A 26,069-nucleotide genomic window follows, 5' to 3' on the forward strand; every position below is an offset into this window, starting at 1 on the left:
ATGTATACAACATTCCTTCCTTGTATGCTTGCATGCCAGAAGAGAGCGCCAGATCTCATTGTAGATGGCTGTGAGCCACCATGTGGTTGCTGGGAATTGAACTCAGGACCTCTGGAAGAACAGTCAGTGCTCTTAACCTCTGAGCCATCTCTCCAGCCCACATTATAAACTTTTATGAAAATATCTTCAAGTAGCCGGGTGGTGGTGGCCTGCCTCCCGAGTATTGGGATTGTACCAACATCACATCGCTGTTTATTATGTTTGCAGTCTTCTGTCTGCTTGTATGCCTGCAGGCCAGAAAAGGGCACCAGACCTTATTACAGATGGTTGTGAACCACCATGTGTTTGCTGGGAATTTAACTCAGGATCTTTGGAAGAACAGGCAAAGTTCTTAACCACTGAGCCATCTCTACAGCCCCATCACTGGCTCTTTACGATACTCTTGACAGCTGCAGCATTTACTTTTGTTTTTTGAGAAAGTGTCAAGTAGTTTAGCTCGAAGGTGACCCTAAATTCCTGAGCTTCCTCCCTCCACCTCCCAAGAGCTGGGATAACAGGAATATGCCAAGGACATCCAGCTTTGCAGCGTAAATCAAGTTTTTCTGAAAACCAATGGAACCCAAGTCACTACTCAGAATTTCCCTCCGGAAGACTTAAGGTAAAGGACTTAAGCAGGAAGATTTCATTCAGACCTCAAAGGTTAAATTACCCGCGGCGAATCTCCAAAGCGCATGTGCTCCCCAAACGTTGTGATTGGGCGGAGCCAGCTTCATTACGTCAATTCCGAGGCGGGAGGATGAAGTTGATTAACCATGATCTCTCCGTTCACTAGGTAAAGGCTGGGGATGTAGGAGTCCCTTGATGAGAATGAATGAGGGCAGTGTCCTGTCTATAGCTGAGGCGCGCGGTGCATCCGTTTCGAGTGACTCCTAGGCCGGGCGAGGTGGAGCAAGATACCGGAGGCCGTGGGCCCCGATGGCTTCCGGTTTCCCGCGGCGCCCCACTTTGAAGGAAGCTGGGTTCTGGCGCCGGGACTGGAATGCTGGCCCGGTGTGCTTATCCCGGAGGTTGCTGGGTCTGCGTGTGTGCGTGTCGGGGTCTACGAAGGGCACCTGCGCCTGAAACGTGCCTAGGTAGCGTGCGCACAGCTACTGCGGCTTGTGTGGATGCGTGACCCCGGGCTGGAGCGCTCGGGCTCGTGGCTCCCCAGCCCGGGCAGAGTTAGCATTAGCGAAGAAGATCTGGGTTTTCGGAAGGGCGGGCAAGATACTGACCCTGGAACATCCATGGAATGACTTTCTTAGATTCGACGCTCTTTCAGCCCTAGGTCTGCCGCTTAGCGGGTGCAACTTTGGGCAGATGTCTTAAACATTCAGCGACCGTTTCTTCAGTTAAAACTTTAGGAATACGACAGTAGTGAAGTGTAAATGCGATTTCTCTTGCAAGGGCTTAGCTAGTCGCCGCGCGTAGTAGGTAGTCAGCACATGGTACACATCCACTTCTCTTTAGATCATAAACCTTCAGTATAATGATTTGAAAGTTGATACACATTCCTTTCCACACGAACACGACCTTGCACTATCAGGTGGGTATCTAATTTTGTTATTTTTGTCTTTGTGCAATATTTTATTAAATGGCTTTACAGGGCAACTTCCAGCCTCTAGGTGCAGTTGCCAAGACCCTGTAGGCACTGGCTGGGGCATGGCAGGTGGCTCTGGCTTCCCACTCTTTTGTTCTGAGATGGGGGTGGGGTGTGCAGGATCTCATCTTTAGGTTCTAGGATGGTCAGGCAGAGGCTTCTTTGGTTGATCTTACCTCTTAGGTCCCAGGGCAGCATTATCTTTACTTTGATGTCCAGCACACCCTGTCTGAGCAACACATGGTGCAGGTGGTGTCAGTATAGTAGTTAATAGGGTGGATCTCCACAAGCTTCATGGCCTTGGCCCTCTCTCCTCGGAGCTTCCCAGACACTACACACAACCTGGAAGCCCTTGGCCCCACTCTTCATAATGAAGCCTAGCACACCATAGCAGCCCCTTGGATCAACCAGTCTTCCCAGAAGTTTGTAACCTAGAGATTCCAGGTGGGTGTCTTTGTGCCCCAAATGTACATGTCCATGCTACTTTTTTTTTTGTTTGTTTGGTTTTTTTTTTTTTTTTTTTTTTTTTTTTTTTTTTTTTTTTGAGACAGGGTTTCTCTGTGGCTTTGGAGCCTGTCCTGGAACTAGCTCTTGTAGACCAGGCTGGTCTCGAACTCACAGAGATCTGCCTGCCTCTGCCTCCCGAGTGCTGGGATTAAAGGCGTGCGCCACCATCGCCTGGCTCCATGCTACTTTTGATGGAAATGCCTATAAGGTCTTTTCTGTCTTTTAACTCTGGAGAGGTGGAGGAAAACTCTAGAGAAGTAGCAGATGGGAAGGGGATCCCTCTAGTGATACAGTTGGAGTTGGCCATCAAGGGGAGGGGACCCTACTGGAGTACCCATCGTGGCGGGTGTCATAGACAGATGCCCATGGTCCTCATTGAAACAGTCAAGTCAGTGGTATTGCCTTGTTTGAGAAGACATAGAAGCTAAGCTGCAGCACGCTAGTGAGGGAGACAGGCTCTTAGACACATGCCTCTAGGTGAAAGCTGTGCCCATTCAGGGAAGAAGATGGTCTTTGGGTTGGTGATTGTAAATGAGACCGAAAGATTGTAACAAGTGTGTATCTCAGTGCTGTGCACTGGCTTACTATGGAGGCCAGATTCCTCCTCATACCCAGTGCCAGGCACTTGGGGATGCCTGAAGTTCCAGTTCCTCCAAGGCAGGAGATCACAAGGCCAGGACTGGAGGCCAGACCCCGGTGGAATTACTCTTTTTGGAGACACAAAAGTGACTATTCATTCCAGATAAAGAGCAATGACAGACTAAGAGAATGATCCCATCCACGTCAGGCCTGGGAAACCGGTGAGTCCATGAGGGTGACTTACAGGAGCCTGGGGACCAGGAACACAAACAGTTCAAAGGCAGCATCATTACTGAAATGTCCGTCCTGGAATGGCAGGTACATTATTGGCTTCTGTTCAGTTCTCAGACAGGCAGCTGCACCGCTGAGCAGTCTCCTCTCCCCCCAATTGTTTGCTCAGCGCTTTCAGGACAGGCGTTGCTGAGTCCTGAAAGTTTCACGAACTTTCAGACTTAGAAGTTTTTATTTCATGAGCTGGGCAACCCCTCTTTGCTTGCTTAGTGTTTCCTTTCCAACATTTAGAGCTTGTTTGGGATCATTTATTTTTATTCTAGTACTTTGATTAATAGGATAGGTAGGAATTTCTTTTTATTAGAGAACAGGCTCTGGAAAACTACTTGCTATATTGGAAAGGATCTTCACTCACATCTTTTTCTGAGTTACAGGTTGACTGGGGATTTGGTAAGAGCAGAGAAACAAAAGTTCATGTATGCTAATAACACATCCTCTGCTTATCTAAGAGGAAAATAGCTTAGTTCCTTTTTTTTCCTCCTTATTTGACAGTCTCATTATGGAGCAACCAGATTTCTGAGAAATCCCTCTCCCTTCCTATATATCTGTTCTGTCCCAGGCTTTCTTCCCTCTGTTGTCCATAGTTGTGTAAATTCTCGATGAGGCTCTGGTTTCTCATCCTTGATTAACTGGAAAGAAATATGAGGCGCCTAGTGTTTTGAATGGACAGAAAGTAACTGGAAAATGTATGGATCCAATTTTTATCTTTCAGCTGTCAGTGCAGGAAACACAGTGGGAATAAGAGAGAGTTTATTCTGGAGCCAGATACGATCCAGCGTGGTAACAGTTGCATGGTTTTACAGTAACAACAAAGGAAACCATAATTCCAGTCGCTTTGCAAATCCATTGGTGGAAACATCTGGTAGTTGGGTTCCATAAACTTGGGGAAATCTCAGTTCCAAGCCACAGATGCTATCTGAAGCATTCTTAGCCTTGTGGTTGGTGGAAGCTAGGAGTTTGTACATTCCAAAGCATTTATCTCATGTTCACAAAGACGTTAGGTTCCATACCGAGATGGGGAATAAATGATTACTATGACCCAAGATAATTTAGGCTCTGGACTTGCAACATTCCAACCTTTCCACATCATCGAAGTTCTCACAGTCGGTCAGCCTTTCCAGCCACAGCTTTGTTACAGGGAGTCTGAACTTGTAGACACTTCCTTTAGGTTTTTCAGCAAATACCACTTCCTATTCCTCTGCTGGCTTTACTTTTGCCCTTAGCTGCTCAGCGTCTTATATATGTGAATAATACATTTTATTATCTTTTTCATCTCTCCGACCATTGTGACATTTCTATGAGGACAGTTTGTTTCGTTCTGACACCAGGCAGCACTCGGTAGTTCTTGATGAGTATTGAATGAAGGTCAACTCTAGCGGTCCTGTCTGGGACAGATGTCCAGCAGACATCTTAGAGTTGATTTGCTTTATTTATATCCATTTCTGAAACTGATGTCTGTGTGCAGTTCCTGTCTGGATGCCTGGCCTAATTCCTAATTAAAATGTCTGTCTGTCATATTGCTTTTTTGTTTTTTTGATTTTTGGAGGTAGAGTTTCTCTGTGTAACAGTCCTGGCTGTCCTGGAACTCACTCTGTAGAGCAGGCTGTCCTTGAACTCACAGAGATCCTCCTGCCTTTGCCTTCCTGAGTGCTGGGATCAGGGTGTGCACCACTACTGCCTGGCTTGTGTCATTCTTTTAAAAGTAACTAGCCTCCAGGGGTCACAAAGCACGGTGGCTCCGGGTCAGGCGCGTTAGTCATTGCGACTGAGCAGTTCTGGCAGTCTGCGTCTTTGTCAGCCCAGTCCCAGTGATTTTACACAAGGCTTCTTTAGGCCCAGAAGTCATTACCCATGACTTCTGAAACTGCATCCTGGGAGCTCTCTGAGGAGCCTGCAGGCAGCTGGACACTCAGGACATCTTTCTTTTCACAGTTCGACTAGTCAGAGTCTCGACCACAGCAATTGTGTTTGTACTGCTTGGTAGGGAGTAGCCTTCGAGAGTCATCCAAGTTTCTGTTCTCTTCCTAATGCTCCCGAGTCTCCCGTTCCTTTCTGGCGGAGGAGGGAATGTTTTATTTAGAGGGAGTGTGGTAGTTTCTATGTGCCATATAACACATTGAGATCTCAGTTTTCGCCTATGTTGAAGTGTGTAGTAGGCATAGTCTGCCCTGGATTAAAGGTGACCCACCAGCTGAGAGTTTGGACTGTAATGAATAGTCAGACTCCATGTGGTGCTCGGTCACGATGGACTGTAATGAATAGTCAGACTCCATGTGGTGCTCGGTCACGATGTGGCGCTCTTTCTCCTTGTGCTCTGCCTCCGCGTGGCACTGCCTACTGATCGCTGCTTGATGGCGCCTCCCAGTGGCCACATTGCAGCGGCTGGCGCCGAACCCTCTTTGGACCCTGTTTGCAGGGTTGCTGAGGGTATGTGCTTCCTGGAGAGCAGAGATGTTCAGTGTACTTGCTTTCCAGGACTGGCATGAAGTGCCCTCTAGCCTTGCTTCTCATGTTTGCTGGTACTGATGCGGGTCTGCATTCCTCAGAAGTGGGGCCATCAGGCTGACAGCCCCAAATACAATACACTGTAGTTTGTTCCAGCAAAGTCCTGCTGACCTGAAGGTGTTCCCTGCTCCCTGATCGTAAGCACTGGCACTGGTGTGAGGAGAAGAGATGTCTTGCTGGGTGCTGCTTCTCAGACATGAATTAGGAAAGAGTGGGTGCCTTTATTCCATTTTTAAAGAAAAGATTATACTTTTGAGGGTGTGGGGCCAGAGAGAGGGCTCTTCTGAGTTCAGTTTTAGCACCTTCATTGGCAGCTCACAACTGCCTTAACTGTAACTCTGGGGATCCAGTGTTTAGTTTTTAAGCTCTTTGTATATTCTAGGCCCTAATCTTCTGTCAGATGGATAGATGGCAAAGACATTCTCCCATTCTGTAGGCTGCCTCTTCACACAGTGAACAATTTCCTTTGTAGAACAGATTTTCCATTACGTCTCACTTGCTGCTTGTTGGCCTTTTGCCTGAGTGTCTAGAATCCAAGTAAGAAAGTCCCGTGTGTGCCTATGTCTTTAAGTGTACACCCAATTTTAAATTGAGGTCTTTGATCCATTTGGAATTGATTTTTGTGCAAGGTAAGAGGTGAAGATCAAGTTTCATTTGTCTAAATGTAAACATACAGTTTTTCCAGCACCATTTGTTGAAAATGCTTTCTTTTTCATCTTTTTTTGGGGTGGGGTGGGATAGGGTTTGGGACAGGGTTTCTCTGTATAGCCGTGGGTGTCCTGGAACTTACTTTGTAGACCAGGCTGACCTCGAACTCATAGATCCGCGTGCCTTTGCCTCCTGAGTACTGGGATTAAAGGCGTGCACTACCACCCAGCGATTTACAGGTGTTTTTTAAAGTATTTTATGTGTATATGTGTTGAAGAATATTATTTTAAGGTGTTACTTTTGTTTATGCTGCATTTGATTAACTGTGAAGCTGTGATTCTTTGCCTGTCTAAAACACCTGATGGTCCTAATAAAGAACTTAATGGTCCAGCAGTAACCCATCATGAAAGTGGAGTACCAGTTGTCTGTGAAACAGCCGTTCTCTCCCTTAGCGTTATCTTAGAGTAAAGAGACACCAGCAGTGTAGTATGTTTGTTGTGGTGGTTATGAGTAGAGAAAAAGAAAATAGAAATCACAGTGAGATCAGTGATCGGTAACAGGTTGCCATGTAGAGGAGGGGGCGTATTCACAGGAGGAGTGGTAGATGAAAAGAAAAAAGATGGGGTGGAGATGCCGGAGTTTTGGTTAAAAGGAGACTAAGAAGAGAAGGCTAAAGAAGTGCATGAAAGCAACGGGGCAGCCTTTTCTCTCTGGAGCCGGAGTCACAGAGACGCCAGGGCAGCCGGGATGCTAGGATATAGAGAGAAAAGAAAGAACACTAAACTAACGCCTTTAATTCTAGTACTGAGGAAGCAGAGGTAGGCGAATCTCTGAGTTCGAGGCCAGCCTAGTCTACAAAGAGAGTTCCGGGACAGCCAGGGCTGTTACGCCGAAAAACCCTGTCTCAAAAACAAAACAAAAGAATATTAAGAGGAAGAAAACCAACGTCGAGGAACTATGATGGCTTGCTACATTGGCTGGGTGTATTTTATAAACAAAAAAGAGCTGTAGAAGGAAACAAGAGTTGGGAGGAGCCTGGGTGTGGGGCCAGATACTCTACTGACTCCCTGACCTAGTAGGAGACTTGGGGTTCGGGCCAAAGTCTCAGTGTATTCAAAACCAAAGGTGCCTGGGAGCAGAGAGCAGGCGGGCTCGCTAGCTTCAGGCAGTGATGCAGGACAGGTGGGCTCTCTAATTGCTAGCAGTTCACAGAGCTGGGGCTGAAGACTGGGCAGGCTGTTGTGGTGTCTCTCCCTCCCCACTTCCCTTCTCTGCCTGAAGTCCTGTCGGCTCTGCTCTGCTGTAAGCTGGTGGCTGATCCTCCTGCTTTTGCCTTGAGTTCAAGAACTACAGTGTGCGCCATTAACCTGCCACGGTTCAGACTTTCGGGAAATAGGTAGGAAGTTTCAATTTCTTTAGATAAATTCTTGTCTTCCGTTTGGAACCCTGTCTGCCCTTTGGCCCGGTTTGCTTGTAATGTGGCACAGTATGGCTTGGTTCCCTTCTTACAGACCTGGACCGATTCCCTCCTAAGCTCTGGAGAGTTCGTAGGTCCTGTCTTGTTGTTTTCAGACTTGTTGTTTAATTTCTGTGCGTAGTTTCTGATACAGTTGCCCGTTTTGACTGATGATTTGATGAGAGAATAAAAGGAGTCTTCCGGACAGACTCTATCCCTGACATAAAATGGTGAACTTTGGCCCAAGTGACTGAAAGGAACAATATCATCACGGGTGACATGTTTTCATATCTGAGTTGGTATTCTAGAAGCCATTGCCAAAATACCTTTTGGTAGAAGAGAAAGAGAGCAGCTGACTGTGAGAGCTGGCCCGAGGAAGACCTTAAAGGGGTACCCAGGCACGCTTACCCAGGTCTAGGATTCGCTCCTCTTGTACAAGCAGGTAGCCTTAGCCTGTGAGCCCCCTGGCTCTGTCACTTCCTTGTGCCAGTGTATGTGGCTGGCTCATTAGTGCTTCAGAGTGGCGGTGACTGGAGTGCGCTCTGCCTGGTGGCCTGCACATCCTTCTGGGTGGTCTGTGTGCGGTGCTTTCTGTGGAGGAAGCCTTCCTCTTCTGATGTCTCTCCCTGTTTCCTGCTATGGTCAAATAATCCTGGGAAGACTCGATCCCTTTTTTCTGCCAGTTTTTATCTGGAAAACTTCAACAAAGTAAGTTGTGCCCCCCCCCCCCCCCCCGCCTTTTGGTTTTTGGCTTGTTCTTTCTTTCTTTCTTTCTTTCTTTCTTTCTTTCTTTCTTTCTTTCTTTTTTTAATTAATTAATTTATTTTACGTATATGAGTGCTCTGTCTGTACGCATACCAGCACACAGAAGAGGGCATCTGATCTCACTACAAATGGTTGTGAGCCACAATGTGGTTGCTGGAAATTGAACTCAGGACCTCTGGAAGAGCAGCCAGTACTCTTAACCTCTGAGCTATCTCTCCAGCCCTTGTTTTTCTTTGTGATTTTTTGAAACAGGGTTTCTTTGTGTAGCCCTGGCTGTCCTGGAGCTCACTCTGTAGACCAGGCTGGCCACAAACTCATAGAGCTCCACCTGCCCCTGCGTCCCAATTGCTAGGTTTAAGGTGTACACCACCCCTGCCTGGCAGGTTTTTGTTTTGTTTTGGTTTTTGGTTTTTTGAGATAGGTTTTTCTGTGTAGCTTTGAAACCTCTCCTGGTATTTGCTCACAGCGACCCGCCTGCCTCTGCCTCCCAAATGCAGGAATTAAAGGTGTGCGCCACCACCCACTTCTTTTATTCTGTCACCCTTGCCTTCCTGGTTCATGATCTGGCTACATCTTGAACAGAAGCTAATAAGCATTTGGATGTAAAATGTTCATTTATAAATGTACTAAAGCCCTCTCATGAGCTACTTTGAAAGGAAATAGCCTTGGTTTTGACCTTGCGTTATTGGAAAGATTTATTTCTTAATCTGGGAATATGACTGCCCAAGACAAAAATTCCCTTCTACTTTTTTCAGCGAGGTTTCCCATACTCTCTGGGCCATCTTCGTCTAGCTATTTCAGAGAGACCAGGAAGGCCCAAGCAGCCTGGGGACTCATTACATGCACTGTAGTGTAGAATAGGCTGATGGCTACTTAAATATTTGAAAAACGATCGTGTCTTAGGGTTATCATCACTGTGATAAAACACCGTGACCAAAGCCAAGTTGGGGAGGAAAAGGGTTTATTTGGCTTACCCCTCCACATCATGAAGGAAGTCAGGATGCATGCGTTTAGATGTGGGATGCAAACTTTTTTGTGTATGTGACAAATTTTGTTCTCTTTGTTCATTTATGACTTATGCAGGTAAAAAAGTTAAACTTCATTGAACCCTATTTAGTGAGTTTCTTTGATTTGGAAAGAGCGAGCGTTTCCCAGGTCTCTTTGAGACTCTGCTGTGAAGCGACTTTCTGAGGTCTGAGATTGCTCTGCCTGAGGCTGCCACCTCTCCCGGCAGCTACACCCCATGAACATGCAGCGGCACCATACATGCACAAAGGTAGTTCATCACACCCTTATCACACCCGTTAACAGACCTGAGTGAAGGGGACAGAGGCCTAAGCCGGAGTGACAGTGAGATTGTACCCGCCGGGCTAGGTGGAATATGTGTCTTCAGGGCCCTGTGCTGCTGTGGCTGTACCACGTTTAGTGTCTGTAAGTTGTGGGAGCCTCTAGGTAATTCTTGTTGCTTTGCCCTTGTGGCTTTTGGTGTAGCTGTAGTTCAGTCCATGTTGTGGGTCTGGAATGGAGCTGAAACTCTGCTGGTTGTGGGCGTGAGGGGCCCATGAGAGGGTGTGCAGCGTGGTCTGCAGCTAACAAGCCTACCAAGACTCTGGTCCTTGTCCCAGAGGCTCAGCTCTGCTCTTCTTCCCTGAGTAGGGGTTCCCACCCACCCATCTTCCCGTTATCTGGGTAGTGACCAGCTCCTGGGCCATTTTAGACCAGGCAGGGCCATTCCACACTTGCTTGGTACAAGGAGCTGAGATTGTAGTGAGAAAAAAATTTCTCCAAGTTCTCAATTTCGCTGGGTTGAGCCTCAGTCTCCTCCCACCCTCGTCTGTTACATGGAAAGGCTGGAGTGGGGGCTGCATAGCTTTGACTAATCCCTGGTTCTCCTGCGTTGCCCCTGATTTGGTTTGGTTTGGTTCTTCCAGGAAGAGCATGCTGAAGGAGAGGGTCATGGACTTGGTCACCCAGACGACCATCCTGCCCCTGCTGTTTGGCTGCCTGGGGATTTTCAGCCTCTTCCGGGTACTACAGCGGATCCGCTCAAGGGCTCACCTGAGGGATGCTGTGGTGGTGGTTACAGGTGCCACGTCAGGGCTCGGCAGAGGTAAGCCACGGATCTGTGATGCCAGGAGTGGGATCGGCAGGCTTCCTGGGCATCACAGGACATGCGGAAGGGATCCGCCCTCTGTGGTTCAATTGGAAAAGAAGGGCGTGTGAGCTGTGGAAAAGGCCCGAACCTCAGTGTGTGTGCGAGGGGGGGCGGGGGGAGCGAGCCAAGAAGCTGCTGCTCGAAGCAGTGGCCTCCCTCAGCTCGGCTGCTTATTCAGAGGGATCTTCAGATATGGGGAACTCAGTGGATAGGTGTGTTTACCTTTTCCTGGGTTTGGTGACGCACTGGCCTTGGTTTTGGGGCTTGGTGCTGTCTTTCATGCTTTCCCCTCCTCCCAGTCAGGGACTAAGCAGGATTAGAGGTCAGGTCCATGAGGCCCCTGCTTTCCAAACCCAGGCCTTCCAGCTCAGTGCCCTTGCCCTTCAGCGATACATCTGAGTCTGGGGGAAATGTGCTGGATGAAGCTCTGTCAATGACTCCAGCAGTCCAGGCAGAGGCTTACGACACACTTCACTTGCCACGTAGAGCGGCCGCCTGCCCTCTTTCCCCAGCCCCTGTCCCCCAGTAGCAGCTCCTTGTGGCTCCAGTGCCATTTCAAGGAGGACATTGGGGAGCCCTGGGGTTGGGCTCAACTCTTGCCTCAGTACAGTGCGGCCTCAGCAGCGTGTTCCCAGCAGTTATCCGTGCTCTCACCGTGGAGATTCCAGACACCGTGACCTGAGCTAGGACCTGCAGCCCCAGCTGCAGCGCTAGGAGCCAAACCCAGGTCTGACTCAGAGCTCAATCCTAAAATCTCAGCTCCCTTCAAACAATGTGTGGGTCATAGGGGTCGTCCAGATGCCCCATCGGTGGGAGCAGAGGGTGGGAAAAGGTGTGGATGGAAGGTGGGAGTTACAGGAACACACAGGAGCAGACAGGCCTGCAGTGTGCCAGGGGGCTAGGGAAGGCTCTTGGGCTCACTTGTTCACCCGATGCTATGGCTGGTAGTCTGAGGGTGACCCCTGTGTTTGCCTTTAGATCTTTAGACTTTTTTCTTTCTCCCTGAGTCAGGGTTTCTCTGTGTAACAGCCCTGGTTGTCTTGAAACTAGCTTTGTAGACCAGGCTGGCCTCAGACTCAGAGATTCACCTGCCTCTACCTCCCGAGTGCTGGGATTAAAGGCATGCACCACCACCGCCCGGTGGTCTTTAGACATTGTGGGGTACAGCTGTTCAAGGCCCTATGCCATTGGTCAGGCCACTGACCTTACTCAGCTACTCTAAATAGGGTCAGCAGCTGCTTCTTGGATCTCAGTGAGAAGGAGCAATTTGGGTCTTTTTTTTTTTTGAGACAGGGTCTTACTGTAAAGCCCTAGCTGGCTAAGAATTGGCTATATAGACCAGGTTGGTCTTGAACTTGTGATAGTCTTCTGGCCTCTGCTTCCCTGGTACTGAGACTTCCTATTCCCGTGTTCAGCTTTAGAAGAACCAAAAGCAATCTACAGATTCAACGCAATACCCATCAAAATCCCAGCAAAATTCTTCAAAGACCTCAAAAGAACGACACTCAACTTCATTTGGAAAAACAAAAAACCCAGGAATAGCTAAAACAATCCTGGGCAATAAAAGAACTTCTGGAGGCATCACAATCCCTGACTTCAAACTCTACTACAGAGCTACAGTACTGAAAACAGCCTGGTATTGGCATAAGAACAGACAGAAGGACCAATGGAACTGAATAGAAGACCGGATATCAATCCACACATCTTCAAACACCTGATCCTTGATAAAGAAGCAAAAAATATAAAATGGAAAAAAGAAAGCATATTTAACAAGTGGTACTGGCATAACTGGAAATCAACATGTAGAAGAATGAAAATAGACCCATATCTATCACCATGCACAAAACTCAAGTCCAAATGGATCAAAGACCTCAACATAAAGCCAGCCACACTGAACCTTACAGAAGAGAAAGTGGGAAGTACGGAAGTACATTTGAACGCATTGGCATAGGGAACCACTTCCTAAATATAAACCCAGCAGCACAGACACTGAGAGAAACAATTAATAAATGGGACCTCTTGAAACTGAAAAGCTTCTGTAAAGCAAAGGACACGGTCAACAAGACAAAATGACAGCCCACAGAATGGGTATTATTATTTATATCTTACAGAAGGGGAAATGGAGAAATAAATTGCAACATAGGTGGCTATCACAGAACCTATAAGCAAAGAAAGTCTCGAGTTGTACACAGACCTAACACAAGTCCATTCTCCGGAGCACTGAGCTCCACTCTGTCCAAAATGGCAGATGTTGGGGTACTGAGAGTTAGCTAGGACATGTTTGGGGGAAGGTAAACAAGGAACAAGAAGCATTCTTCTGCTTTCCCGTACTTAATCTTGCTGCCTGAGCCGGGCGGTGGTGGCGCACAACTTTAATCCCAGCACTGGGGAGGCAGAGGCAGGCGGATCTCTGTGAGTTCGAGACCAGCCTGGTCTACAAGAGCTAGTTCCAGGACAGGCTCCAAAAACCACAGAGAAACCCTGTCTCGAAAAACCAAAAAAAAAAAAAAAAAAGAAAAACAGCAACACAGTATTTGCTGCCTGGACCTCTTCTCCACTCCAGTATCACCCTCCATGGCTTCTCAGGTGCTTTAGGTACCAGTTCCCTCTTCCAGCACTTTCTAGGCACCTACCCTGTGGGGTCAGGACTCCCAAAGGGCCCTGGCCTCTCCGCTTTGATTTTCCAAAGAACTGTCCATGTGTATCTGCCAGTTCCATTAGTGGTCTGGGGAGCAGCACTGGTGCTGGAACATGAGGGCTAGCGCTACTTGTGGAAGTGGCTTGAATTTATTGGGACAGGTCTCAAACTCTGATTAGCCTTGCTGGGCTTCATCAATAACAAATGAGTTGATGCCCACAGGGTTACATAAGAACACCGTGGAAAGTTCTGAGCATTATACTCACAAACCCGTCCACCTTCCTGGCTTTTCTCTGCCTTATAAATGTATGTCACAGCCATGCGTTGGTGGCACACACCTTTAATCCCAGCATTCTGGAGGCAGAGACAGGCAGATCTCTGTGAGTTCGAGGCCAGCTGGTCTACAGAGCAAGTTCCACAACAGCTTCTTTTACACAGAGAAACCTTGTCTCGAAAAACAAAACAAAAAATTATGTATGTCACGCCTCTGGCTGGAAGCCTCCACTGGGCCTTAACCTCCAAGCTCCACACTGGTCGGCACATACGTGTCAGTGTGTGAGAAGCAGTCCTTGTGCAGCGCTGGGTGACTTTGAGCTGCCTGGAGGGGAAATGGCACTAGATAATTTCAGTTGTCTTTTCTTTTCCCTTAGAATGTGCCAGAGTCTTCCATGCTGCGGGGGCAAAGCTGGTGCTCTGTGGTCGAAATGTGGAAGCCCTTGAAGCCCTCACCAGTGAACTTGCTGGTTCTCGTACCTCCCAGGTGAGCCTATAGCAAGGGTTCTTTGGGGAAGGAAGTTTGAGACCCGTCCACATTTTACACCCAACATCGCCATCCGATGCCAGCCACCACTGCCTAGTCCCCTGCATACTCATCTAGTAGGGTGTTGACTGGAGAGGTGATGATTTAAAAAAAAAAAAATCTTATGGGCTGGAAAGATGGCTCAGAGGTTAAGAGCTCTGGCTGCTCTTCCAGAGGTCCTGAGTTCAATTCCCAGCAACCACGTGTTGGCTCACAAATGAGATCTGGTGCCCTCTTCTGGCCTGAAGGCATACAATAAAATAACCAAGCTGGCATCAAACTCACAGATACCTGTCTGTCTCTGTCTTCCAAGTGCTGCCACCACCCAGCAGTGCTGATCATTTTAACATAATGGGTTTTATTCTTTGAGAAATTCACACATGCATACAATGTATTTCAGTCTTATTTGCCACCTACTCTCTTCCAGCTCCTCCCAAATGCCCCTACTCCATCCCTCTCCTTCTAAAAATAACCCACCAAGATGGGTAGTGGTGGTGCATGCCTTTAATAACCAGCACTTAGGAGGCAGAGTCAGGCAGATCTCAGTGAGTTCGAGGCCAGCCTGGCCTACAGAGTGATTTCCAGGACAGCCAGAACTTTTACACAGAAAAACCCTGTCTCAAAAAAACCAAAATAAACAAACAAACAAACAAACAAAAATAACCCACCAAGTCCATTTTATGCTTCTCTTTCCTATCAACTGCATGAAGACCCCTTAGGGCTGTCCCCTGTATTCCTTGCAGGGCAGGGCTTATGACCTGGGAATACCTTCATCCCCCTTTCACTTTTGAAGGGCTGTTATGCTATATGCTGACTTAGTGTTTTGTTATAATTTAGATCAATCAGCCTGCTTTCGTTAGCCTTCAGGGTTTCTGGTGAACATGGGCCGTGCTCTATGAAAGACTTTCATGTGAGGAGTCACTTCTGTTATTCTCAAGACTCCCTGTTGACATTTAATGACCTTTTGTCCCATTGTGGGTCACTGGTTAATCTGGTTGGTGTGGAACGTCTGAGGTGGCGTTGAGTCATGTCTTTGGTGGGCCATTTCATGTTTAAATACTCAGAGCTCCACATTTCCTACATTGGCTTGATAGAATACTGTAGATTTCGTAGGCTCTATCTCGCTTTTTTTTTGTTTAGATTTATTAATTTAAATGGTAATGTTTTGAGTTCATAGATTTCTTGTTTCCTCGCCTGCTTGTAGACGCTAGTGTATTCACCTCTTCACTTATTGTACTTAAGCTCTAGAATTTTTTTTTTAGTTTTTGGGTTTTTCAAGACATGGTTTCTCTCTGTAGTCCTGGCTATCCTCAAACTCACTCTGTAGATCAGGTTGTCCTCAAACTTAGAGATCCGCCTGCCTCTGCCTCCTCAGTGCTGGGATTAAAGGTGTACACTACCACTGTGTGACTAGAATTTCTTTTTGTAATTTCCCCTTTATTGAAATACCTTTTTTATTCATCTATATCCTGTTGCTGCCAGTGTTTTCCTTCATTCTCCCAGCATTGCAGAGATAGTCGCTTTAATGCCTTTGTTATTAAATCTAGCATCTCAGCCTCCCGGGGATTCTTTTTGGAGATTTATTTGTAATTTTGATGTTCCAACACAGTCCGCTAGCAGCTGTTTTCAGTGGCGGCTGTGGAAACAGAGCCCCCTGCACCTCAGGCTCGAGCAGTAGGTCAGCCGTGAGTGGAGGCTAAGTTCCTGCTTGCCCGCTCTGGGTGCCCCAGGCTGCACCAGAAATACAGTCTGCCACAGTTGCCCACCAGGTTTTGGTGGCAGCAGCTACCTGGTGACTGCAACCCACCCCTGGTAGCTGTGACTTGCCGGACAGCATTCCCTTGGTAGTTACATTCAGGTACCTGGAGCTTCAGGTCACTTCACAGGGTTTCCGCTAGGACAGCTGTCCAATGGCGATGGGCTCCCCGAACTTCTTCTCTTGCTGAGCTGTGCAGAACCGTGCTGAGCCCCATCCTTAGCACCTGGGACTTACTCTGCAGCAGTTTTGTGACTGTAGAGGTGAACTGCCCTCCCCTTCAGACTGGGTCAGCAGCCATGTCTGACCCCCTTTCTGTGTCCCAGGGCCTTCCGGGAACACATGGATAACATGTCATAAACAGATGAGTAGACATGACAGCCAGGGAAGGACGGCCCCTGTGACAGTTGAGTGTCATAATGTACAGTGTGGAGCAGCAGAGGCAGCTCCTGTTAGTAACTCATGCGGTGAGGAACATGCACACCATACAAGTATGTTCACACCATACATGATCCTGACCTGTGGCTGGATTTCTAAGTTTGGCTGATGAAGGTAAGAGGGGCCCCTGGTCACATCTTGTAGAGTATAGCAGTCACCTTCAATCTAGGAGAAATTTGCCCAGATAGATGTGAACATCCCAGGCTGGAACTGCATAGGCCGCATCTTTGGAAGAGGGTTGCCACAACTTTATAGCATTTGTGCCAAATGGGGCAGTCCCAAAACTGAAAAGCAGAAACATGGCTGCCACTCATAAAGTACATTTTGTGTTTTTTATTTGGCCAGGGACAGACGTACAAACCCTACACAGTGACCTTCGACCTCACAGATCCTGAGGCTATTGCTGCAGCAGCAGCTAAGATCCTCCAGTGCTTTGGCTATGTGGACATCCTCATCAACAATGCTGGGGTCAGCTACCGCGGTGCCATCAGTGACACCATAGTGGACGTGGACAGGAAGGTGATGGAGATAAATTACTTTGGCCCTGTTGCACTAACAAAAGGTAGGGGCATCTTGGGGTAGGACGTGTGAGCACCAGTCATTAGAATGCCTGTTAATCTTGCTTGGTTTCTTTTTAATGAGACACTGTCCCTGTCCATTCTGCCCCTTGCAGTGGGTGTGGTCATTAGAGTCTGGGTGTTTTGCTTTTTCTGGGTTTATATTTGCATTGTATTTGCTTTGCGCCCTCACGTAAGTGTTGGTCTCATTGGTGCCGCTTTGCATTCCTGCTCCACGGTACCTGCATCCCACAATGTTTTGATGTACAGATACAGACTTCAGGTCAGAAGTTAAGCTCCCGGTAGGACGGGGAACTGTGCTGTTTGTATGGTTCTCCGAGGAGAACTCCAGCGTCTCCTCCAGCAGCACCAGGCACGGTGATGAGGAGGCGCTGTTGAACTTTCCACCCTGTCCCCTCAGCACTCCTGCCCTCCATGGTCAAGAGGAAGCAAGGCCACATCGTCGCCATCAGCAGCGTCCAGGGCAAGATCAGCATTCCTTTTCGATCAGCATGTAAGTGCTTTGGCCTTCCTTTCCCAGAGCATTTTATTTTATTTTTTTCTGATTATAAAAATGATGTGTTCATTAGCTAGGTTCATACATTGTAGAAATACCCTACAGATGCATGAGTAACTTCATCAGAATGTTCTTTCTGGGTTTTTGTTTGTTTTGTTTTGAGACACAGTTTTTCTACTTAGCCTTGGCTGTCTGGGAACTCACGCTATAGGTCAGGCTGTCCTTAAACTCAGAGATTTGCCTGCCTCAGCCTCCCAAGCCTCCCACCAATGACCAGAATGTTTTAAGCAGTCACAGACGCCAGTCTAAATCCTAGCCTATTCCTTATCCTTTAGGTGACCTTGGGCAGGTGTCCTTCCCTAAGCTCACCCTTACTCACAGTTGGAGACAGTTCAGCCTGAAGGCTGTTAAGACCTGCAGTGGCCCTGGACTGAAACCCAGTATGTTGGGGCATATGGCTCCAATTTTTTTCTACTTAAAATGAAACATCCAAAATGGGATCACATTTTATATAGCATTTCTGATTTGTTCAGTCCACTAGATAGATAAGCATATAGGTTCTTTTAAGTAGATATAATTCAGTAATGGCTATGACATAATTAATTTAGCCATTTTCATAGACACTGGGGAATCCCCCATCCCCACCTCAGACTTTGGCCCTTAGTAGTGATTTATGACAGAATATTCTTGACTATTAATATCTCTAGTAGCTCACAGAGAGATTAAGCCTTAAGAAGTAGAAACATCAGGTAACATCCCAACATTAAAATCACCCAGATGGCTTAGTTCACATGCTGACTTCGTCCTTCGAGAGTGGACGTGCTCCAGTCTCGGGTGTTGTTTCATTTGTCTGTCCTCTGTTACACACAGAATGTAGCTTCTAGTTTGGGCGGGGACGGGCTGCTTAAAAGATTTGAAAGGTAATCTCACAAACCCTGTAGTTATCTTTTTCCATGTGTCATTCTCCGAAAGGAAACACTGACTTGGTGCCGGCCTTTGCCCGTCCACTTCCAAGGACCAGTGGGGTCTGGCTAGCCTGGCGAAGAAGGGGCTGGGCTGTCTGAGCACTTGGGAAGCACAGTGACAACACTCGTCTCAATAGAGGGTAGCTGACCATGAAAAGCATTTTCTTCCTCCCAAGTCCTGGACCTCAGTTCTGCCTTTTGGCTCTCCATGTGTGTCCTCGGACCTTCACTAACTTCCGACCCTAAGCTTCCTACGCCACTCACGGTTATCCTCGCGTACACGCCTCCCAGGCTGGCTCAGGGATACAGTGAGATGTGCTCTGTAATTGAAGACCGTGCAGCCTTATGTTTCTATGAGGATTTCTCTGTTGTCTCGTCTTTGTTTTAATTCTGACAGCATTGGACAGTTACCTAAGGCTGCTCAGATGACTGCAGAAAGCCAAAACCAAAATGCCATAATCAGGAATGACTAAGCAACTAAGGCCCAGTGTTATAATGGGTAAATTGGAGTAGCGGTTTAGAGAGTATGTAATGAGTTGTTATATTCCACATTTTACTTTGACTTACTTATTCCCACTAGCTTTCTCTGCTTGCCCATTGACTGCAGCAGGTATACACAGTGGTCTGGATACTGTAGGGTTAACCCAGTGATGAACAGTGGAGTGGGAGAATGGCCTTATCCCCTTCTGCTGTTAGACTTCTGAGAAGCTCACAGCAGAGCACATACGTTGGGGAGTGGCACTTGTGTGCCACAGGAGGGGCCAGCTTTTTTTCCTTTCCTTTCCTTTTCTTTTCTTTTTTGAGCTAAGGGCTGAACCTAGGGCCTTGTGAACCTACCACTGAGCTAAATCCCCAGCCCCACGGAGGGGCCAGCTTGAACTGGCAGTATTGTGGGCTTGGTGTGCAAAGCATAGCTGAAAGCCCATGGCCTGGGGGCTCTGGAGTGACCCCAGCTGTCAATATGGGCTTCTGCTCAGAGTCCCTGAACACCTGACCCTGGACTGGGGAGCTTCTGCTGGGGAGCAGAGGGGCGTGTCTCCTAGGCAGAACAGGTTCCTCCATTTGGAAGCAGCCTTGAGTCTGCACAGCCCTCCATGAGGGAGGCTCCCTGGGGCCATCAGCAGACAAAGACTGGAAACAGCTTGCTAAGGCTCCTGTGGGGTCCAGTCTGTCACTGGGGAATCCCCTCCCCACACAGGACTAGATAGACCCACTTGGCAGAGCTGAATGTGTGTGTACACAGAATAAAAATTTTATGTGTGTGTGTGTGTGTGTGTGTGTATATATATATATATATATGGTGTGTGTATACACACATACCCATACATACACCATATGTATATGCATTAGTGTTTTTGCTTTCATATATGTCCGTGTGAGGATGTTGGATCTTGTGGAACTGGATTCACAGACAGTTGAGAGCTGCCATGTGGGTGCTGGGAACCGAACCCTGGTCCTATGGAAGAGCAGTCAGTGCTCTTAACCGCTGAGCCATCTCTCCAGCCCCCCACCATATGTATATTTAAGGATGCTGAAGGGATGGCAGCACTTTATTCCTATAGAATAAATAAGAAGATTCTTTAGTATCTTCTTCTAAGAACCAGGACAAAGCAGACTTGTCAGAATTAGGACATGAATCCCAGCACTCGGGAGGCAGAGGCAGGCGGATCTCTGTGAGTTCGAGACCAGCCTGGTCTACAGAGCTAGTTCCAGGACAGGCTCCAAAGCCACAGAGAAACCCTGTCTCGAAAAACCAAAAAAAAAAAAAAAAAAAGAATTAGGACATGAACATGGCTGTAGTGTTGTAATCACGAGTACCCTTTCTGCCTCTGTCCACACCTACAGATGCAGCCTCCAAGCATGCCACCCAGGCATTCTTTGACTGTCTGCGTGCTGAGATGGAGCAGGATGGCATCAAGGTGACTGTAATAAGCCCTGGATACATCTATACCAATCTCTCTGTAAATGCTGTCACTGCCGATGGCTCCAGATACGGAGGTAGGTCTGGTTTCTCTCCTTCATCAGAAAAGGGACAGACTGACTGTAACACAGCACTCTGCTGGCCTGAGTGTTGGCTGCAGATGTGGACTGCTGTGGACCTGGCATCTCCCTACCCAGACCCCCTTGGTCTTATCACAAATTCAGCTTTTAGAACAAGATCCCCCATAGGTAGAGAATTGGGACATAAAACCCCTCACCAAATTTACACTAACTCATCTGCAGATCCCAAGGCCTAAGGAATATTATAATTAAGACTAAGTAAATTGAACTCAGAGCTAGCAGGAGCGGGGGGAATGGGGTAGGGCCAGAGGAAGAAAGGGATCAGCTCCTGCCCAGGGTGTTGGAGAAATGGCTAGGGAGAGTGTTCAGGTGAGGCTGGATGAGGTGGGGCAGTATCAGTCTCTAACCTACTCAGCCAGAAGCTGTGCTGAGCTGACCTCAGCTGCTGCCCATGGGTTAAGCAGCCTGACCCCTGCTTATACATACAGGAGCAGACAAAGAACAGTTGCCTTCCATCTTGGGTCAACTATTAGAGCCAGCCTTGCCTTCCCGAGCTTGGAGCAGGCCTGTTATCTGTCTCTCTAGCAGACTAACACTAAACCCTGCCACTAGGCTGTGGTCTGTGTTCTGTGGTCTACAATGCTGTTGTCCAGGTCCTGAGGGTCTCGCACCCATCTGAGCAGGCCTGAATCAAGACCACCCCAATCCGGGTGGCTACTTTGCCACACACAGCAGTCTCCTCACAGAAAGCCACAGTGGTAGGAGCCAGACAGCTACAAACCTGTTCATCCTAGGAAATTCAGCTCAAGCTGTTCTCAATTTCCCATTCTCCTGTGGTGAGCACACAGGAGGACAGATCCCTGTGGGAGCTCGGGTTCTGGGTGGCGTGTGCTAATGGCCTCTTCTGTGTCTGTCAACCGGTTCTGCTCCGCTAGTAAGATGGATGAGTCACCAGCAAAGAAGGAACATTAGATGCTGTTACCCTACACCCGCCTAACTGTCCCAGCTGTTCCTCCTCCAGCCCTTGCATGCCACTGGGAACTGGGACAGCTGTTTATTCTCGTCTCAGTGCGCAGGGGTGCACATGGGGTCAGATGGTCTCTACCATTTATCTCCTCTCCTGCTGACAGCCTTGTGAACCAGCCAGGGCAGAGCAGATAATATACCGTCCCCTAGTCACTGCTTTTGCCCAAATGCAGAATATCCAAGATCAAGAAAGCTCTCAGGCCATTAAATGGCTCATGGGTAACACTGCCACCAAGCCTGATCTCTCTCTCTCTCTCTGGTTTTTGTATTTATATGTATACGAATGCTTTGTCTTCATGCAGGCCAGAAGAGGGAATCAGATCCTGTTATAGATGTTGTGAGCCACTATATGGTTGCTGGAAATTGAACTCAGGACCTCTGGAAGAGCAACCAGTGCTCTTAGCTGCTGAGCCACCTCTCTCCAGTCCTGGCGATCTTGAGATGTGGGGTGGGGTCCGCTCTGAGTCCTATCTATGCTGGCTTTTGGCATCTGTCAGAGACCACCAAGCAGGCACACTCTCTAGTTAGTCGGTACCACACACTAACTGGTATACCATCTGCCATCCTGTCTGTATCTCTGCAGCCCCCATTTACCTGCTTTGAACCATAAACAGTTCATTTTCTCAGTGTAATCGTCTACTTCCAGGAGGGGCTCTGGGAAGCTGGCCTCATGACTTTTACTTATCCTCATGTTCTTTCCTTCCGTTTGCTGTAGCTCTAGACAAGAACACAGCCCAGGGCAGAAGCCCTGCAGAGGTGGCCCAGGATGTCCTTGCTGCCGTGGGGAAGAAGAAAAAGGATGTGATCTTGACTGACTTATTGCCATTCTTGGCCGTCTATCTCAGAACTCTGGCTCCTGGGATTTTCTTCAGAATCATGGCCTCTAGGGCCAGAAAAGAGCGGAAATCCAAGAACTCGTGATGTTGGTCAGAGCTGCTAGCCTGGATCAGCCTGATCAGCCTGAGTACCACCCGTTCCTGGGCTGGGATTGTTCTGTAAGGGATTCATGGCTGAGACCTGACGGGCTGTCTTGCACTCTAAGATGGACAGAAGCACTTCTGTTCTCTCTGGGGGTGGGTTAGCCTGTTAGAACTAAAATGTGGAGTTTGGCTGGGACCCTACAGATATAAAATAAATGACTGAACAGTAGGTCAGAGTTCTCGGTAGAAGAGCCACATGTCCTCTGAGGCCTGGACCTGCCAGATTCCAGAAGTTCTTCTGGAGGTTTGGGCACTAGGTCTCCTCACTGCACCAACTCCATATCTGTTTTTTTGGTTTGCTGTTTTTTTCTGAGACAGGATTTCTCTTGTGTAGCCCTGGCTGTCCTGGAACTCCCTCTGTAGGCAAGGCTGGCCTCAAACTCGGAGATCAGCCTGCTTCTGCCTCCAAAGTGCTGGGATTAAAGGTGTGCACCACCACCGTCCAGCCACCTTTGACTTATTGAAAATGGATTCACTGAGCAGGTCAACTTCATTTCCAAGTTTAGAAAGAGATTTTTCCTGTTACAGAGACTGACAGCTGAAATCATAGGAAGTCCATTGGACATTTCCCCAAATCAAAGTAAATCTCCCACATAAAGCTGTCGTCTTCACTCAGCTCTGGGCCTGCCAAACTGCCTTTTAAGATCACTTAATAGATAAAGGTCTGCTCTTAGCTCACTCCCCCTCTCATCCATCAGCCAACGTAGGTCCCCATCCCTTTCACTTCTATTTTAATGCATATCATTTTAAGTGGCCGTATGAAATTTAGGAACAACAAACTAGGAAACATGTGATACTTACTTTCTGAGACTGGTTAATTCATGATATTGTCTCTTGTTGGGTTCATTTTTCCACAAATGTATAAGACTTCATTCTTTGTGGCTGAAGAAAGCCTTATCTCTGTTTCGCATCTGATGCTGGAGACCTAGGCTGGTGGCATAGCTTAGCCGTTGTGAACAGTGCTTCAGTGCACACTGCTGACGGGTGTCACTGACTACGTCCTTGAGGTGAACATCAGGGAGTGGTATAGTATGTGACAGATCTAGAGTGTTGGTTGTTTTTGTTTGCTTGTTTTTTTGAGACCAGGTTTCTCTGTAGCTTTGGAGCCTCTCTTGGAATTAGCTCTTCCATGCTGGCCCCAAACTCAGAGATCCACCTGCCTCCACCTGTGTTGGAACTAAAGGCATGCCACTACCACTACCTGGCCAGATCTATGGTGTTATGAGAAACATTCATACTGGTTTCTGTGAGGTCACAGTAGTTTAGATTCTATTCAGCAGTGCATGAGGGTCCCCTTTTATCTACACCCAAGTCAGCATTTGCTGATTTTTTTCCTGATCTTTTGAGATGGGGTCTCTATATAGCCCCTGGCTGTCCTGGAACTCCCTCTGTAGACCAAGTTGGCCTTGAACCCAGAGATCCACCTGCCTCTGCCTCCCGAGTGCTGGGATTAAAGGTGGCACCACCACTGCCCAGTGCATTTGCTGTTTTGTCGTCCCCCCCCCACTTTTTCTTAACAGTTTGAGTTCCGCATCTTACATGGAAGTATCTCATTTGGAATTGACTTGTGCAGGGTGAGATGAAAATCTGGTTTCATTCTTGACCATGTGGATGCTCAGGCCTCAAAGCACCATTTGTACATTTTTGACATCTTCGTAAAAAATGGTTTTTAATCTGTGTCTTTTATTTTGTTCCATTAATCTATGTCTGTGTTCAATGCCAATACTGTGCCGTTTTTGTTACTATGACTCTGTAATATAACTTTAAGTCGGGGGACTGGAGCGATGGCTCAGAGGTTAAGAGCACTGGCTGTTCTTCCAGAGTCTTGAGTTCAATTCTCAGCAACCACATGGTGGCTCACAACCATCTATAATGAGATCTGGCGCCCTCTTCTGGTGTGCAGGCAGAACAGTGTATACTGAAGTCATTTATGGTGTTAACTGCCCACATTTACTTTTTTAAAATAATTTTTTAACTTTTTATTTTTTTGTATTTATTTATTTATTGTGTATACAATATTCTGTGTGCATACCTGCAGCCAGAAGAGAGCACCAGACCTCATTACATATGGTTGCGAGCCACCATGTGGTTGCTGGGAATTGAACTCAGAACCTTTGGAAGAGCAGGCAATGCTCTTAACCTCTGAGCCATCGCTCCAGCCCTTAACTATTTAACTTCATTTTATGCGCATTGATGTGAAGGTGTCAGATCTCGTGGAACTGCATTTTCAGACAGTTGTGAGCTGCCATGTGGGTGCTGGGAATTGAACCTGGGTCCTCTGGAAGAGCAGTCAGTGCTCTTAACCGCTGAGCCATTTCTCCAGCCCCCCACATTTACTTTTTTAAAGATTACTTTGGCTATCTGGGTTCTCTCTCTCTCTGTGCTTCCAAGGTTAGTTTTTCTAGTTTTTATTTTAGTGCAATTGCATTGACTCTGTAGCTATCATTTGATACGGTGGCCAGTTTCCTTCCTTCCCTCCCAGACTGTATCTCAGTCTGGCCTCAGACTCACTGTCTCACTGTGGTAAGGATGGCTTTTAACTCCCCCCTTTTCAGGACAAGGTTTCTCTGTAGTCTTAGACCCTGTCCTGGAATTAGCTGTGGTAGACCAGGCTGGCCTTGAACTCACAGAGATCCACCTGCCTCTGCCTCCCGAGTGCTGGGATTAAAGGTTCACCACTGCCTGGTGGCTTTTAACTTCCAATCCTCCTACCCTTCCTTCTCAAGTTTCTATGCATGTGTCACTATGCCAATTTATGGAATGGTTAAGATCAGACCTAGGGGCCTCATGCATGCTAGGCAGTCATTTACAAACTGAATTACATCCATAACCCCAAACAGTCATTTTTACATTAATTCTCCTAGCCCATTAAGAATGAAGATCCTAGCTGGGCGGTGGTGGTGCACACCTTTAATTCCAGCACTCGGGAGGCGGAGGCAGAGGCAGGCAGATCTCTGAGTTCGAGGCCAGCCTGGTCTACAAGAGCTAGTTCTAGGACAGGCACCAAAACTAGAGAAACCTTGTCTTGAAAAAGACAAACAAATAAATAAAAATGGAGGTCCTTTCCTCGTTTACTGTCTTCACTTTTTTTTTCCCAAGACAGACTGTGGAACAGTTGTAGACCAGGCGGCCTTGGACTCTCAAAGATCCACTTGCCTCTACCTCCTTAGTGCTGGGCTTAAAGGTGTTCACCACCATCCCACAGTCAGTTTCTTTCTCGAATATTTTAATGTTCTTTGTAGAGGTTTTTAACCTCTTATACCGAGGATGCTTTTCAGTTACTTTTCTGGTGGTGTCTTTAGAGTCACGTAGAAGCCGAATTTGCAGACAAGGATACTTTCCTCCTTTCCTGTTTAATTTGCCTCTTATTGTTGAGCTGTATGGGTGTTTTGTCTGCATGTATATATCTATGTACCATGTGCAATGCCTGCTGCCTGTGGCAGCCAGAGATGGTACATCAGATTTTCTGGGACTGGAGTTACTGCCGGGTTTTAAGCTGCCATGTGGTGCTAGGAATGGCATGGATCCTCTGGAAGAACAGCCAGTACCCTTAACTTCTCAGCCGTCTCTCCAGTGCCTTGTGCTGCTCTCTCAACCCTGATAGGTGATTAAAATGGCTGCAGATAGCTAGGGTCAGTGTTGGAGGCTTTCAAATTCCCTGGGAGGAGGAAGTTGAGTGGACGATTAGATCTGTGGCTTATTTACCCTGGCTCACACATTGTCCTGAATGGCCCAAGAACTATGGATGAAACATGGATACAGATCATAGGTGGCCTCCCATCTTCCACAGGTGCCATCCACCCTCCTGCCAGGGAGGATGCCAGCAGCCAACTGTACCAGGGCTGCA

The 26,069-nt window shown here is 47.6% G+C and overlaps 1 protein-coding gene and 1 pseudogene across 7 annotated transcripts; one reads left to right on the top strand and one right to left on the bottom strand.

Annotated features, from left to right (window-relative positions):
• The first annotated feature begins 722 nt into the window (after positions 1-722).
• On the top strand, positions 723-25,278 carry Dhrs7b (dehydrogenase/reductase 7B). Of its 7 annotated transcripts, none has more exons than XM_057776361.1 (7): positions 723-832; positions 10,322-10,500; positions 13,834-13,943; positions 16,522-16,738; positions 17,155-17,247; positions 20,061-20,213; positions 21,958-25,278. In XM_057776361.1, the coding sequence occupies exons 1-7, from the start codon at positions 813-815 to the stop codon at positions 22,161-22,163; spliced, it is 978 nt and encodes a 325-aa protein (XP_057632344.1). In that variant the 5' UTR covers positions 723-812; the 3' UTR covers positions 22,164-25,278. The 7 variants fall into 7 exon arrangements, with proteins under 7 accessions (XP_057632344.1, XP_057632346.1, XP_057632348.1 ...); XM_057776363.1 differs by lacking the exon at positions 723-832 and adding an exon at positions 883-1,133; XM_057776365.1 differs by lacking the exon at positions 723-832 and adding an exon at positions 1,325-1,585.
• LOC130878577 (40S ribosomal protein S3-like) lies at positions 930-2,026 on the bottom strand (annotated as a pseudogene).
• Positions 25,279-26,069: the final 791 nt, after the last annotated feature.

This window comes from Chionomys nivalis, chromosome 7 (assembly GCF_950005125.1).
Source record: "Chionomys nivalis chromosome 7, mChiNiv1.1, whole genome shotgun sequence".
NCBI lineage: Eukaryota > Metazoa > Chordata > Mammalia > Rodentia > Cricetidae > Chionomys > Chionomys nivalis.

Coding starts and splice junctions, on each gene's coding strand:
- Dhrs7b (XM_057776361.1), top strand. CDS start 813: ATGATCTCTCCGTTCACTAG. Junction 833..10,321: donor ATGATCTCTCCGTTCACTAG/GTAAAGGCTGGG, acceptor TGGTTCTTCCAG/GAAGAGCATGCTGAAGGAGA. Junction 10,501..13,833: donor CACGTCAGGGCTCGGCAGAG/GTAAGCCACGGA, acceptor CTTTTCCCTTAG/AATGTGCCAGAGTCTTCCAT.